Source organism: Miniopterus schreibersii (assembly GCF_964146895.1).
Source record: "Miniopterus schreibersii genome assembly, chromosome: 9".
NCBI classification, from domain to species: domain Eukaryota; kingdom Metazoa; phylum Chordata; class Mammalia; order Chiroptera; family Miniopteridae; genus Miniopterus; species Miniopterus schreibersii.
In genome coordinates this window covers 55,489,288-55,506,160 of record NC_138118.1, presented here as the reverse complement: position 1 = coordinate 55,506,160, position 16,873 = coordinate 55,489,288, and the positions used below count along the sequence as shown (strand labels likewise).

Sequence of the window (16,873 nt, the reverse complement as noted above, 5' to 3'; positions counted from 1 at the left end):
ATTAACATTTATTTTTTTTATAGTGACCATCCTAATGCAAGTGAGATGGTATCATTTGTGGTTTTAATTTGTATTTCCCTAATGATTAGTAATGTTGACCATCTTTTCATGTGTTTATTTGCCACTTGTAGATCTTCGGAGAAAAGTCTATTCCCGTCCTTTGCTCATTTTTTAATCAGGTTGTTGTTTGTTGTTGAGTTGCAGTTCTTTATACATTCTGGATACTAACCCCTTATTAGATATGTGATTTGTAAATTTTTTTCCTCACATTCTTTGGGTTGTCTTTTCACCTTCTTGACAGTGCTCCTTGATGAACAGAAGCTTTTCATTTTTATAAAGTCCAATATATTATTTTTTTCATTACCTGTGCTTTTGGTATCATAACCAAGGAACTAACACCAAATCCAATGTCATGAAGATTTTTTCTTATACGTTACTCTAAGAGTTTTAAGTCTTATGTTTAGATATTGATCCATTTTAAATTAATTTTAGCATGTGATAGACAGTAATGGTATAACTTCTTTAGCAAGTGAATATCCAGTTTCCCCAGCATCAGTTGTTGAAAAGATTGTCCTTTCCCCACTGAATGGTCTTAGCAACATTTTAAAAAACCAGTTGACTCTATATGTGATGGTTGATTTCTGGTCTCTTTATTGCAATGGTCTATACGTCTGCCCTTATGCTAGTAGTACACGTTTCCTTTGGTTTTCCATTTTCTATAGCTTGAGTTACAACCCTTTAGTAGTGAGTAAAATAGCACTTACAATTTGGCCCCATTTTCCTTATCTAAATCCCAAACTCGTCATATTGTAATATTAGCAGCTGCTCAAACCACACAGACATATATTTTGAATATGCTCTTTCCTCTACTTAGTTTGTTCATTCTGGTATGTTACCAGGCTTTCAATACTCAGCTCAAACTTTCTCTCTCATATACTTTCTAATGGCAGAGTCAATCATTTCCATATCTATACTCTAACAGCAATTTCTACATAATTTCTGTTAAAGCATTCATAGTGCTATACTGTAAATTATTTAGTCAGGTGACTGATGTTCCCATGGAATAAGAATTCCTATAGGACTACACTACCTCTTATTTTTGCATCCCCAGCATCTAAAATAGTGCTGGTATATGGGAGACACTGGTGGAATAATTTTTGAATGAATTTCTACATCTAAATCATAATCATCCTTCAAAGCTGAGTTGAAATTGTGTCTGTAAAATGGCCTGCAAGATTCTTCCTCAGTTGGACACATTCTTTCCCCTCTTCTTGACGTTCTATGTTGTATTAAAATAATCATACCCATGCCATCTCTACCTAGCTGAGGGGAGATAGACATCAAGATTCATTTTTAGACTCTAATAAAATACTTAGTACTATGCTCTGCACTGCTGACTTAGTTTTATCATGGTCTTCAATTTTTTAGCAATTGTTATTTTCTTATGACTCAATGTCACAATGAACATCAAACAAGTAACTCTGTCTTCAAGTTCATGATATGGCAAGATACCTGCCCTTATATCTCTATTCTTCTCCAACTGCCTTATTTTAGTCCAAAATGTTTAAATGTGGACCTAAATGTGGCTTTTTAGATGGTTTTGTAACAGTTACTTTCCTTGCCACAATTAAAGATATTTCCCCATTATGTCAGATTTCACCGCTATGCTCTTTATGGTTGAATTTGTCAGAAGTGCACTCTCCAGATAAATGAGGTACTTAGAGGTTTTCATTAAGACTGGAGAAAACAAATGCATAAAGTGGACAATTAAAGAAAAGAACAAAAGATGATAATAATCTGAAGCAAGATAAATTACAAAAAAATAAATAAAGGCCTGAATAATCCTAAAAAGTTAAAAAGCAAAATTTTTTCAAGGAATATCTAATTTAACTAAATAGTACTTAAAGGTGAAAACTAAAACTCTTAGTGTCTAGAGGTCAAACTTCATTTATAGTTCACTAGAGATCAGTCTTTTTTTAGTGACAGAAGTGGTAATGTGCTAGGGGACAGAAATCAGGATATCACTAAATTATTGGGGAGCTCAGAATTTGATAAAAACCACCTTTTTTCTCAAAAAGAAATTAAGAAATAAAGTTAATAAGTCCATATTACCTAATGGGTAAGTTAATTCAAAATGTTTCTTTTAAAATAGTGCCTTAAGAACTGATGGGGAGTGAGAGGAGAGAGAAAAAGGGGAACAGGGTCAGCCGTCCTGGCACTAGCTTCAATACTGCTGTTTTAGCTAAGGCAGTTCCCTTTTTATAGGCAGACACTGGACATCTGAATATGAGTTCATCTGAAGCGTTCCACTGCTAAAAATACAAATCTAACATCACTGATTTAGACCGGAAGGGTTCATGGTTATTCATCATATATGAGAATGCTGCAAAACTGTATCAGATAGTTTCTTTAGAACCATTAATTGCTACAGGAACAGAATGGTGCAACAACATGAGAGTGGGAATCAGGAGGCTAATCCTACCCTAGACCAGTCATTTACCTTCTCCTGACCCTTAAGTACTTAATTTCTAAAATGAAAAGGTCTTTACTCAATGTCCTAGGTCCTTAAAAAATTAAGACACTGTTGATAGGTGGCACAGTCAACATGGTAGCAGGCCTATAAAACATGACTTTTGGGACTATAATCATATGGTTATTATGATATATGCTGCTATGACAAAATGTGTTACAATGTTTTAAGAAAATGAATAGGAAAAAGGAGAATAGCTTTTCACAGACAGATGAGTAAAACATCGCAACAGTAATTCCAAGAAAAGTGTTACTTGTCCTTCTGCATATCTCTATTCCTGGAATGCCAGGATCTGTTCAAGACGTTAAGCTTAACAAACTCAAAGTGCAGCAGAAATCTTTTAAACAGGAAGAATTAGGAAATAAATTAATAACATCTTAGCCTTACTAGCTAAAATTTACCTAATATTAACCTTAATCCCAAGAAAATCTTAGAATTTTACCCAAATTTTCCAATTTCCTAATCATTTACTCAATGTTTAGGGTAGGAAAGAAGCACGAATTCCAAATTCTTATTCCAAAATTCTGCTCTCTTAATCACACTCACTCTGTTGAGACTCTTATCATTCAAGAGCAATTTTACTTCTTATTTGCCTTGTTTTGTAAATAACATTCTTCCTGTTATGCTAATTCAGACAAATTTATGTAGCTCCCCAATAATCGTAAGCAAGGAGTTCTGCTATCTGGAAGACATCCACCATTACAATGAGAAGGCAATTAGCAGTTCCACCAGGACAAGGGAGTCTCACTTCTCACACTTTGTGAACTTTACACTAAACTAATCATCACAGAAACCTGAAAGTTTTGTCAGACTACAAAGGTTAAAACAGACGCTTTTCCACTTATGAGAGAGCTGATAAAAAGTTTGAGCTTGGTGCTCAAAATGAAAATTTTAAATGATTATATATTAAAAAGTACTAGTTACAAATTTTTCCTTTTATGTCAGTGTATGATTTTGACTTACCCCTCCCAGATCCTTAATGTCCTTTTGCAGTTTTTCAGATATGGTGACAGAAGGTAAATCAATGTAAAATACCTTTCCCCAAAGTGGCTTATATTTGGATTTTTCTGGTTTGTTATCAGTTTTCAGAGATTTCAAAGATGGTCTGTTTTTTTCATTTTTGAGTTGGATTCCACCTATTGTTTAAAAATTTAGAATTAGATGTTTTCTGCAGACAGAAAGTTTGTTTTAAAAATAGTTCTTTATACAATAATCACTTAATAGAGGAGAAAATCTTTAACCTACCAATTTAAATCATATTTCTTTGTAGTACCGATTAAGATAATGGAAAAATACCCCACACATTTTAACAGATACTATATTGTAATTATTGTTTACAGACAATAGTTGAGTTTGAAGGAAATACTCATGCGTTTACATTTTATGTACTAAGGTAGGTAGATTTTCCTCCTTAGAATGTAAACTTCATGGGGTATTTACTCAATAAATATTTCTGGCGCATCGCCACTCTGTTGAACACTCAAACCCGGTGCTTACATGTTAAACATTTAGCAATGCAAGAAACCTGTTACTGAGAATGAGCAAGTCCTCAGAGATTCCTCATGCCCAAGGTTTTGTTTCGTATAGTCTCTCTTAAGAACTACATGGTCCATTCGAGGAACCAAACCACCCTTCATTATTTCTTTTGAAAAGAGATCTGAGATCCAAACTGCTTTAAAAATTAACTTTTTAAAGTTAATCAACTTTATCAACTGGAGGTCACTATATAGTATATGTATCACCTACACACACGCACACATACAGATTAAGAAAGACTGGAAATGGAAGTTTGCTTTTGTTTCTGTCCATATGGAAACAGCAATGGTGTGTCTGAAATACAAATACTTTCAACTTTATGAGTGAAGAACATAAGAGAGTAAGACCAAAAATCCACCCGCAATCACCCAATTTAACCGCGAAGCTTTCAAACTGAGCGTCGAGGGGCAGCGTCTGCGGAGCCCCGGCGCGTCCCGGTCCGCACACGGTCCTCAGGCTGCACAACCTCCGCCATCACCTGGAGTGTGGGGAACGCAGCCGCGAGGCGAAGAGCGCGCGGGCCGGGCCCACATCCGATCCCTTTTTTGAGGCAAAACCCTGAACCCAGGGAGCCTTCCTTTTTGACCACGGAGGACGCACAAGCCCCAAAAGCAGCAGGGCCCCAAGGCAGAAGCCTATAAAGAATCAGCGAGGGAACCAGGAGGGAGGAAGAGATTAAAGGGACCGCGGGCGGAGGAGGGGCTCCCTACCCTGGAAATATCCTTTGCTGTGGATCCGCATGGCTCCGGAGTTCATGGCAGCCGCCCGGCACCTACATGCTGGATCCGGAGACGGCGTCGCGCCGGGAGGCCGAGAGAACACGGCTACCCCAGGCCGCCACGGCGACGCCAACCGCCTCTCCCCTTCCGCAGACCACCACACCCACGCAGCGGCGATACCGCGTCCGCCTGCCGGGGGCCGGGGCCGGGCCGGGCCGGGCCGAGGCCGGGTTCAAGGCGCAGAGGAGGAAGGAGAAAAGCACCAGCGAGTGGGTGGCGGCGGTTGAAGATTTGAAAACGCGTCACGCGGCCGCGGCGCCGAATCGCGCGCCCCGCCTCCTCTCACGCCGCGCTCCGTTCTGCGCCCCGCCCCGCGCTCGCCCCCACCTGCCCCTGGGGCGCCGCAAGCCCCGCCCCACGCACCGCCTCCTCGCGCCGCAAGTCCCGCCCCCGCCCCGCCTCCTCCCGCCGCAAGCCCCGCCCCCGCCCCGCCTCCCCCCGCCGCAAGCCCCGCCCCTGCCCACCGCCATGCCCTCTGCCTCAGATTCGCGCCTGCAGACCCGCTACTTGGCGTCCGTGCGCTGCCCTGAGGAGTCTCTGTGGCTCGGGGTCTTCCAGACCTAGGTGGACGCTGTTGGCGCCGGAGCCGGCCCAGACCTCCACCTGCGTCACTTCAGCCTCCCCGGGCCGCCGGGATCGCCGCCGGGCCGCCTCCTCGTCCAGGTACGCTCATTTCTGGCGGGCCGGCCACCCGGTAGTCTGGAGGCGCGGCGGCTGCGGCTGAGCCGGGACCAGGCGGCGACGGCCCCCGCCGAGCGCGCCCCGGAGCCGCAGAACTTAAGTTTTCCCGCGGTCACCGCGGACCCGCGGGCCGGAGACAGGCCGCAGAGGGTCTTGCTAGGGTGACGGCGGCCCGGGGCGTTGGGGGGTCCGGCCTGGGGCCCCCCGCCTGCAGCGCCCCTTGACCGCCTGCGCTACTCTGTTGACCTCTGTTTTGCGCAGACCTGCTTTATCGTGTAGAAGTTTATTTCAACAATAATGGAGAGTGGAAATTTGAAATCTCAAGTCGAGTTTTGGGTCTGGTCGGGCCACTTTCCAGCCTGTAAAACTTCTTAAATTACCTAATCCCTTTGAGCCTTAGTTTTTTCATCTATAAAATGGGGATAATAATGAGATGATAGTATGGATTAAATTAAAATGTTTTGTAGAGTATATTAATTTTGTTTTGTAAATGGGAAAACGCTTCACCTCCCCCCCCCCCCCCCAAATTGGTTTGGGCGTTTCTGCTTGTAAACTCGTGGAACAAGAGGATTTCATTTTGTACTACTTTGCATTTCTTAACTCCCGGCCATAATAGGCACTCATTGTTTAACGTGGATTTCTGACCCAGTAGTTCGGAGAAGTTAGTGCTAATAAAACCGTTTCTAAAATAGGTACCTGGAAGTATCGATAAGGGTGGATTGGGATACCTTTAGCCAAAATGGAGAGCAAGAAGAGATGGTTCGGGTTCGATTACGGAAATGAGAGTTTTGTTTTGGATGGCTTGAAATGGAAGGACCTGGGGAGACGATCATGGAACTATCTTTATTAGACGGTTGGCAATATTTGTAACTCAAGAGAGATGTCTGGGAGGTGGGAGGCTGGCGATGAAGAGAGGGAAGATGGATTGATTTTGAGGACATCACTCAGACCAATCACTGATTCTCAGCCATAGTCATGGGACGGTAACAGAGGTCATCAGAGAGGCAGGAGGAGGTGTAGTTTGAAAAAACATTCATCAGAATTTCTGTTTGGGGAGTACAACCTATCTTCAAAATGTAAACTACAGAAAGAGCACAAGATTTTAATGTTTATAAAAAGCGTTAAAAGGTTAAGAAACACCAATATAGAATGTAGTTACAGTCCTGGGAGGAAATGAAATTGCCTGAGAGAGCTTGTGAAGTAAGAGAAGTAGTGATGAGCAGAGGGTGAGGGAGAAAAGGCCACAGAGTTAGGAAGAGAACTGGGAACAAAATTCACTGTCAAAAGTCACAGAATTGCAGCAAACACTGGGATCATGCCGGCTTCACTGCCTATATGACTTTGGGTAATTTTAGCCTCTATTTTAATTTATGAAAAGAGGTCGTAAATATTTCTTAGATGTAATTAAATGAAACATTTTTGGAAGCTTTATTAGTACAGTGCCTGGCACAGAGTGGGGGCTCAGTAAGTTCTTTCATTGTGGTAAACTCTGAAATATAGGCCTTGATTCTGGTTGTTTAAGATGTCATTGGTTTCCTTAGTGAGAATTTCAGTATATGACTAACGTAAGTACTGTTCTGTACTAGGTAACGATGGGCTTGAAATGGAAACAGGTAGAGTGTACTCTTGCAAAAAAATCTGTCAGCATAGGGAATTACAGTGATAGGAAGGGGAGATTGGGTCTTGGAAGGTTTAGGGGATATAGGAAGGATTTAAACATTTGTTTCTGTTGAAGAAAATAAAAAGCTGTAAGCCCATTTTATGTTCTAGTGAAAGAAGAATTACTTTCCTTATTTACTATAATGAGAAAGGACAGTAACCTAGTTGTACCCTATGCTTTTAGACACGCCCTTGCCTGCATTATAGGTGATAATGTCAAGCTACGAAAAGCAGAAAGTCTATTTTACTGGACAGTGTTAGTAACTTTCTAATCTGTAGCTCAAGATTAATTTTTAAAAACTTATGATTGGAACTGAAATCTTTTAGTAGCCACAAGAAGAAGAACTTGGTCCTATATCTATGGCCTATAAGTATAGAAACCTCCTTATATATTATGTCAGTAATCAGAGATATTGGTAAGAGAATAAAGTTGATGTTAAAGTATATGTTGAAATGTGCTTCAGGTAAAAAGTATACATTCAAGAAGAATATTTGTGGTGAAAAGTTTGGTTAGAATTCTATTAAGCAAAGTAGGAGAACACTGAATAGAATGATCTAATTAAATGACATTTAGCTTTGAATCAGGAGAAATGAATTCATTCAGTATTGGCTCTATTTCTGAATAGTTTTATGACCTTGGGCAAATACTAACCTTTCTGTGCTACAATTTCCTCATTTGTAAATGAAGACAATATCTTCTCAGTCTGCCCAGCAACTTAATTGGCTTTTTCAGACTACCTAAGACAAATACAAATATAAATTTTTTATTCTAGAGTCTAGGCAAACAGATCTATTAATTCTTCTGTAATATTATCACTTTCCTATTTTCTTTTGCTTAAGTCTCTCCACCTGGCTGGCAATTGCTCCTCTTTCCTATTTATAGCAAGCCTAGCTTAGATGCAGCCTTTATCTCCTGCTCATTTGGGGCCTTCAATAATTCCTGTTTGATTAATTTGCCAACAATTGATATACTATCTTCTGAAATGTATTTTGTTGCTATTTTTATTATTTAATTTTCACATTTTAGACTCTCACTACCCTGGTGAATTGGAGGGCCTGTTTTTCAGAGGTTAAGTTCTTAGTTTTGTAGGCTAAGCATATGGAAACATAGAGTTGGTTAGTGGCTGAGGCACTGAAGTCCATGTGTCAGGTGAGCGTGGCTAGGAAACCAGGGAAAATTCAGCATGTCAGGTCCTTGAACACAACCTAGGTGAAGGGTCAGAATGGAAAATAAGCAACACGGGAGGATTCAACATGTGAGAGTGGATCGCCTTGAGGCAGCGTAATTCAGAGGCTGCTGTGGCACCTACCTGCAGGAGCTGTTAAGGTTAATGCACTGGTTCAAAGGTTATATTTGGTTATATTTATATTCTGAACTAGATTGTAAATTCCTTTCGAGTAGATAGTACAGAATGAGTATTTGGCCATGACTGTAAAACAGTCTACTTACCTATCCCACTTTTTCTTTCCTTCTGTATTGATTGAGTGCCTGCAATGTGCTATGCCCAGTGAGATTGGTTTTCTATAATACCCCATAGAAGTCTCATCATTTAAATTTCTAAAAACTTTAATACTCTTAATAATTCACACACAGTAAAGTGCACATTTTAAGCATGTAGATTGATGAGTTCTAACAAATATGTATATCCATGTAATTACCACCCCATAGAACATTTCTGTCCTCTCAGAAGGTATCATCCCTGTTCCAGCCTCCCTTTTCCCACTGGAGATAACCATTCTTCTGATTTCTATTATCATAAATAGTTTTGCCTGTATTTCAACTTCATTATGTGGAAACATATAATTTATATGTTTTGGGTTTGAATTATTTTGCATAACAAATTTTTGTGATTCATCCATGCTACTACATATATCAATAGTTTGTTCCATTTTATTGCCGAGTAGTATTCCATTGTGTGAATATACCACAATTTATCCATTCACCTGGTGATGGATATTTGGGTTGTTACTCGTTTTGGGCTGTTATAAATAATGATGCTATGAATATTGGTATTTAGGTCTTTAGTGGACATATGCTTTTATTTTTCTTGGAATCCCTGGATCATATGGTTACTGAATGTTTAACATTATGAGAAACTACTGAAGTTTTTAACCCTTTACTCCAGCAATATATGAGAGTCCCAATTATTACACATCCTAGGCACTCAGTGTGTGTGAACTGGTGGCTTGTGTAGGGGTTTTTTATTTATTTTTTTAATTTTAGAACACATCTTTTTTGTTTTTAATATATCTTTATTGATTTTAGAGAGAGGAAAGGAGAGAGAGAGAGAGAGAGATAGAAACATCAGTGATGAGAGAGAGTCATTGGTCGGCTGCCTCCTGCACACCCCCGACTGGGAATCGAGCCCGCAACCCAGGCATGTGCCCTGACCGGGAATCGAACCCCAATCTCCTGGATCCTAGGTTGACGCTCAGCCGCTGAACCACGCCCGGCTGGGCTAGAACACATCTTTATTTTTATAATACATTGCTAAATTTTTCTCTAATGGGGTTATACCATGAAGTGATTGTTTTAGTTTTATTATAAATCATATATATCAAGAATAAGCATTTCCTTTTTAAAAGGCATTATGTAAAGTTTAATACCATAGGATTTGGGAGAAATTTATTGGGGAGAGATGAAACATCTTGCTCAGTTCCTGGCATATAGATTAAATAAAGGTTACATTATTATTATTTTCACTGTTGGATTACTTATCTTTATATTGCTGTAAATGTTTATTCTATTTTCCTTTACAGTTCATGTGAATTCTCCCACGATCCACTTAAGGTAGTTTCTTTCAATCTTTGAAATTTCTTTCTTTCCTAGAGTTCTATTTTGCCCCACTTAACATAGTCATTGCATATATTTTGATCTTCAATTTTGATCATCCAAGGGTGTTATATACTGAAATAGGTTGGGAAGTTTATATAATTTGATTAATATATTTATACATTTGTGACATTCTTATTAAAGATTTGATCCTAAACTGGTGAAGTAGAACCAAAATTTACTTTATTGCTCCTATATAGTTTTATGAACATAGCATGTGCTTTAAAAAAATTAGTTTTTAATAGCTAATACCAAGATATTTACCTTTTCTATTAGGTGTAAGAACAGTCAGTGCTGATAGAATGATCAAAGCAAGACCTTTAGTCTAGATTCTTAAATTTGTCACTATCAGTGAGGTGGGTCAGTATTTGTCTCAAATAAATCTAATTAATTTGTTGCCATTACTTTTTTTTATAATTTCCCTTTCTCTCATTGCCATTTTTCTCTGGGATCCTTAATTAGTCTTGAGGGAGTCAACTACTGGCTTCTCTCTTCCAATGAGAAATACATAGTTACATGGAATCTCTTTCAGTCACTAGCCCTTCCTCTTTTTCATCATGGACATCAACACAGTCTTCTCCCCACCAACAATACATGTTTTGAAATAACATGAAGTTTTTAAAAAAATTGATGTGAAATTTACATAACATAAAATTCACCATTTTAACCATTTTGAAGTATACAATTCAGTGATTTCCAGTGTATCCACAATGTTGTACAAATATCACCGCTCTAATTCTAGAACATCAACACCTCAAAAAGACACCTGGTACCCATTAAGCAGTCGTCCCTCATTTTCCTGCAACACCTGGCAACCACTATTCTTTCTGCCTCGATGGATTTGCCAATGATGGACATTTCCTATAAAGGGAATTATAAAATATGGGGGATTTTTGGTGCCTGGCTTCTTTCATTTAATGTAATATTTTCAAAGTTCATCCATGTTGTAGCATGTATCAGTGCTTCATTATTTTTTATGACTGAATAATATTGTCTTGTAGCAATACACCACATTTTGTTTATCCATTCATTAGTTGAACATATAGGTATATTTTTGGTTTTGGGGGTTATATGCTGGATCATATAATGATTCTGTGTTTAACATTTTGAGAAACTACCAAACTGTTTTCCATAGTGGCTGCATTATTTTTCATTCCCACCAGCAATGTAAAAGGTTTCCCATTTCTCCACATCCTCACTAACACTATTATCCTTATTTATTTTTTTAAATTAAAGCCTTCCTACAGGGTTTGTAAAGTGGTATCTCATTGTGGTATTGATTTGCATGTCCCTAGTGATTAGTGATGTTGAGCATCTTTTCATGTGCTTATTGGTCTTGGTATATCTTCTTTGCATAAATGTCTATTCAGGTCCTTTGCCCATTTTTATTAGGCTTTTGTCTTTTTGTTGTTGAGTTGTAAGTGTTCTTTAAATGTCTTGTGGACTAGACTCTTATCAGATATATGATTTGCAAAAATGTTCTCCAATTCTATGGCTTGTCTTTTCACTTTTTTGAAAGTGTTTTTTGATACACAAAAGTTTTTAACTTGATAAAATCCAATTTTTATGTTTTGTGTGTGTGGTATGTTTCTTGTAATTTTGGTGTCATATTTAGGAATCTATTGCCAAATCCAAGGTCACTTAGTTTTACTCAATCTTATCTTCTGAGCGTTTTATAGTTTTATCACTTATATTTTGGTCTTTAACCCATTTTGAGTTAATATGAGTTTATGGTATAAGCTGACAGTCAAACTTGCATATGGATATCCTTTTGTCCCAATGCCATTTGTTGAAAAGACTGTTCTTTCCTCATGTTATGGTCTTTGCAACCTTGTTGAAAATCAGTTGACCATAAGTAAATGTATGGGGTTGTTTCAAGACTACCAAGTCTATTCCATAACTCATATGTTTATCCTTATGCCAGTACTACACTGTTTTAATAAATAGCCTCTTAGTAAGTTTTGAAATTGGGAAGTGTGAGTCTTCCAAATTTGTTCTTCCTTTTCAAGATTGTTTTGGCTATTTGCGGTCTCTTAAAATTTTATATGAATTTTAGGATCAACTTGTTCATTTAAGCAAAAAGCAGTTAGAATTTTGATAGCGATCGCATTGAATTTGTAGAGTATTGCCATCTTAATAACATTGTGTGTTCCTCTCCATGAACACAAGATGTTTTTCCACTTATTCAGGTCTTCTTTAGTTTCAACAATGTTTTGTGATTTTCATTGTACAAGTCTTATACACCTCCTTGGTTAAATTTATTTCTAAAGTATTTTATTCTTTTTGATGCTATTGTAAATGGAATTTTTAAAAATTTCATTCTCAGATTGTTGCTATATAGAAATATAACTGATTATTGTGTGTTGATCTTGTATCCTACAACTTTGCTGGATTTGTTTATTAACTTTGGTAGGGTTTTTCTGTGTGTAAATTGTTTAGAATTTTCTAGATTCAGTGGTACCTTGGTTTTCAAACGTTTCCATTGATGAACATTTCGGTTTACGAACGCCATAAACCCAGAAGTAAATGCTTCTGTTTTCAAACACGCCTCAGAAGTTGAACATGCCACACGGCTTACATTTGAAAACTGAGGTACCACTGTATAAAATTATGCCATCTGTGAACAGAAGTAGTTTTTACTTCTTCCTTTCAAATCTGGATATCTTTGTTTTTATTGCCTAATTACCCTAGCTACAACTTCCAGGATGATGTTGAATGGATGTGGCAAGAAAGCAGACTTTTTCCTGACCTTAAGGGAAAACTTTCAGTCTTTTCCCTTTAAGTATGGTGTTTTTTGTGTATTTTTCATAGATGCCCTTTATCAGCTTGATGAAGTTCCCTTCTTTTCATCTTTGTTGAGTATTTGTATCATGAAAGGTTGTTGGGTTTTATAAAAAAATTTCTACATCAACTGACTTAATCATGTGTGTCCTTTCCTTCATTTAATTAAGTGGTATATTTCATTGATTGATTTTCATATGTTGAACCACCTTTGCATTTCTGGGGTAAATCCCACATGGTCATGACGTAAATTGTTTTGATATACGGCTGGATTTGGTTTACTATTATTTTGTTGAGAATTTTAGCATCTATGTACATATAGGATATTAATTTGTAGTCTTCTTGTGATGTCTTTTGCTGGCTTTGGTATCAGTAATATTGGCTTCATCGAATGAGTTAGGAAGTGTTCCCTCTTCTATTTATTAGAAAACTTTGGGAAGAATTAGCATTAATTCTTTTTAAATGTTTGGTAGAATTCACCAGTAAAGCCAACTAGTCCTGGGTTTTCTTTGTTGGGAGATTTTTGATTACTAATTAAGTCTCTTGGTATAAGTCTATTTTGATTTTCTGTCTCTTCTCAAGTCAGTTTTGGTGGTTTGTGTATTTCTGGGAATTTGTCAGTTTCATCCAGGTTATATGATTTGTTGACAGATACTTGTTCATAATATTCTCCTATAGTAATTTTTATTTCTGTAAAGCTGATAGTATTGTATATACTTTGAAGCCTGACTTTAGTAATTTCATTCTTCTTTCTTTGTTAGTCTAGCTAAATGTTTGTCAATTTTGTTGATCCTTTTAAAGAAACAACTTTTGGTTTTATTGATTCTCTATAGTCTTTCTACTTTCTATGTTGTTTATTTACATTCTAACTTAAAGTATTTCTTTTCTCTGCTTACTTTGGATTTAGTTTGCTCTTTTATTAGGTTTCATAAGGAGAAAGGTTATTTATCTCAGGTCTGATTTTTCAGTAGTTCTTTACAGCTATAAATTTTTCTCTCAACACTCCATTTATTGCAAATCTTAAGTTTTGGTATGTTGTATTTTCATTTTTATTCATCTCAATATTTTTAAATTTCCCTTGAAATTCTTTGATCTGTTGACTATTTGAGTATATTGTTTTATCCACATATTTGTGAGTTTTCCAAATTTCCTTTTGTTTCTGATTTCTAATTTTATTTCACTGTGATCAAAGAAGATACTTAGTATTATTTCAGTCCTCTAAATTTATTGAAACTTGTTTTATGCCCTAACATGAGTTATCACATGTTCCATGTTCAACTGAGAAGCATGTGTATTCTGTTGTTGTTGGGTAGAATATTCTGTGTGTCTTAGGTCTAGTTGGCTTATAGTGTTGTCAAGTCTTCTAATTCCTGTTTATCTTTTGTTTAGTTTTAGTCACTGCTGAAAGTGAAACATTGAAGTTTCCAATTATTGTTGAACTATCCATGGCTCCCTTCTATCAAGTTTTTGCTTCATATAATTCATGGTTCTGTTGGTAGGTATATATATGTTTGTAAATGTTATATCTTGATAGATTTACCCATTTGTTATCATAAAACACTCTTCTTTGTCTCTCATAACAATTTTTGTCTCAAAGTCTATTTTGTCTAATATTTGTACTGGCATTCTAGGTCTCTTTGGTTATTCTTTTCATAGAATACATTTTTCTACTTTCATTTTTAATATATTCGTATCTTTAGTTCTAAAATGAGTCTCTTGTAGTTAGATCACTTTTTAAATTCTTCTAGTTTCTGTCTCTTAATTGAAGAGTTTAATCCATTTATATTTAATGAAATTATTCATGAAAGAATCACTTTGCCAATATTTATTTTGTTTTGTATATGTCATATAGTTTTGTTCCTCAACTCCTTCATTACCTCCTTCTTTTGTGTTAGATAGGTGTTTTGCAAAACATTTTGGCAATTTCTTTAAAAATTAAGCATGCATTTACCATTTGATCCAGTCATTTTATTTCTGCTTGTTTACTCACTACTTAAAAATGTGTAGCCATAGCTCCTTTATGGTTCCATTCATGTGAAATTCTCAAAAGTGCAAACTCATCTGTAGTGGCAGCAGATCAGTACTTACTTCAGAGCAGGGACGGGTGCTAGGAAGTAATTACAAAGGAGTGGGAGGAAACTTATGTCTATGTCAGTTATGTTCATTTTGTTGATTGGTGATGATTTCACAGGTGGTCAGTACGTATTAAGTTATAAACTTTAAGTATATGCAGTTCATTGTGTGTCACTTATTTCTCAATAAAATTATTTTAAAAGTAAAGAAAATTAAGATAATGTGGTGTGTACATACACACACCACACAGTTATACGGTAGAATATTTTTCAACCATGAGAAAGAAGGAAATACTGCCATTTGTGACAACATGGATGGACCTTGTGGACCTTATGCTAACTGTAATAAGCCAGACAGAGGAAGATAAATGTTGCATGTTATTATTTGTATGTGGAATCTTAAGAAAAAAGAAAAGAAACTCACAGAAACAGTGGAAAAGTGGCTGCCAGAGGCTGGGGAGATGGAGGAATAAGAAGAGGTTGGTAAGATGAATAAGGTCTGAGAATCTAATGTAAAATATGATAATTATAATTGATAACACTGTGCTATATAATTGAAATTTGCTAAGAGAGTAGAACTTAAATTTTCTCACGTAAATAAATAAATAAAAGGTGGTGATGGATGTGTTAATTAACTAGATGGAAGAAATCTTTTCACATTGTATATGTATATATGTATATCAAATCACTATGATGTACGCTTTAAATATTTTACAATTTTATATGTCAGTTTTACCTCAATAAAGCTGCAAAGAATTTTTTAAAAAGGAGTCTTCATTGTATAGTAAGATTGGAAATAAAATTCTGTAATGTGATAGTCTCTTTAAAAAAAAATGTCTGTGGCAAACAATATCCTAATGGGAAATCTTAGAAGAATTTTTTTTTTAATTGAGGCATGGAACGAGTATATTTATTTTCACCACTCTTTATGTAACATTTTGGAATCATAGCCTGTGCAATAAGAAAATTAAACTGGTAGCAGGATACTTGAGAATGGCAGAAATCAAATATTTGCAGACAATATAAACTTTCATATTAAAAAACTCAGAATCTGTTACTCAATAATTAGAAATAATATGAAATTCTTTTAGCAAGGTTGGCTGGATATAAGATTAATTTACAAAATCAGTTATTCATGCTAACAGCAGAGACAATAAAAAAGGAAGATACTATTTATATTACTTTTAGTGACTACCAGGTGTCTAGAGTTAGTCCTGCCACAAATGTACAAGATCTCTGTAGGACAAATTTTGAAACTTCTCAGAACAGCAGTAAGGAAGAGACAGACTAAATTTGTGCGTTATTTATTTCCAAATTTATCTGTAGATTCTATTTCATTCCAATCAAAATTTCAGAGGTTTTTAAAGTAACTTGGTAAGATGATTTTTAAACTTATATGAGGGCCTACAGGACCAAGAGTAACCATGATACTTCTGAAGAAGAGAAACAGGGAGGGTAGACTACCAGATAAAAGAACTTATCTTGACTTACCAATAATACAGTGTGGTATGGTTTAAAAATAGATAAGTTGACCAATAGAATAGAGAGCCGAGGAACAGTTTTTTTCCTTACATTCTAAATAATTGCTAGGATATATCAGATGAACATATTTAGGTTGTCAACTTTGCTGGGATGAGTGTCAAACTAAAGCATTATAGGCCTTTATACTCTTCTTGAGGAGCATACCTGCAGGTTATGTTCCACTTAAAAGAACTGTGTTCATATAAATGAGAGTTAGAAGTATGTTCTTAGACTTGAAGATTCTACTAAGTTTCAGGAATTAAAATTTTTTATTTTATCTTTATTGTTAAAAGTATTACAGATATTCTCCCCTTTCCCCCCCCCCATTGATCCTGTCCACCCTGTATTCGCCCCCCCCCCCAGCCTTCACCACACAATTGTCTGTGTCCATGGGTTATGCGTATATACATGTAAGTCCTTTGATTAATCTCTCCCCACCCACTCCCACTCCCTGCCTTCCCACTGAGATTCATCAGTCTGT

General features: G+C 36.8%; 2 protein-coding genes across 8 annotated transcripts in view; one reads left to right on the top strand and one right to left on the bottom strand.

Moving 5' to 3' along the window:
- Positions 1 to 5,148, bottom strand: part of DBF4 (DBF4-CDC7 kinase regulatory subunit) — a 29,638-nt gene extending 24,490 nt beyond the window's left edge. Inside the window, exons 1-2 of one of the 2 annotated variants that reach the window (XM_081147579.1) lie at positions 4,777 to 5,148; positions 3,494 to 3,666 (exon numbers count right to left, since the gene is read on the bottom strand). In XM_081147579.1, the coding sequence (XP_081003705.1) occupies positions 3,494 to 3,666; positions 4,777 to 4,822 (219 nt within the window). In that variant the 5' untranslated portion in view covers positions 4,823 to 5,148. The remainder of the gene's footprint in view (positions 1 to 3,493; positions 3,667 to 4,776) is intronic. The other variant, XM_081147580.1, reaches the window with a different exon arrangement.
- Positions 5,149 to 5,305: 157 nt separating this feature from the next.
- SLC25A40 (solute carrier family 25 member 40) overlaps positions 5,306 to 16,873 on the top strand; it is a 43,872-nt gene continuing 32,304 nt past the window's right edge. For 5 of the 6 annotated variants that reach the window (XR_013999570.1, XR_013999571.1, XR_013999572.1 and 2 more), the window contains exons 1-2: positions 5,306 to 5,508; positions 14,189 to 14,294. The gene's annotated coding sequence lies outside the window, so the exon portion shown is untranslated. The remainder of the gene's footprint in view (positions 5,509 to 14,188; positions 14,295 to 16,873) is intronic. The other variant, XM_081147586.1, reaches the window with a different exon arrangement.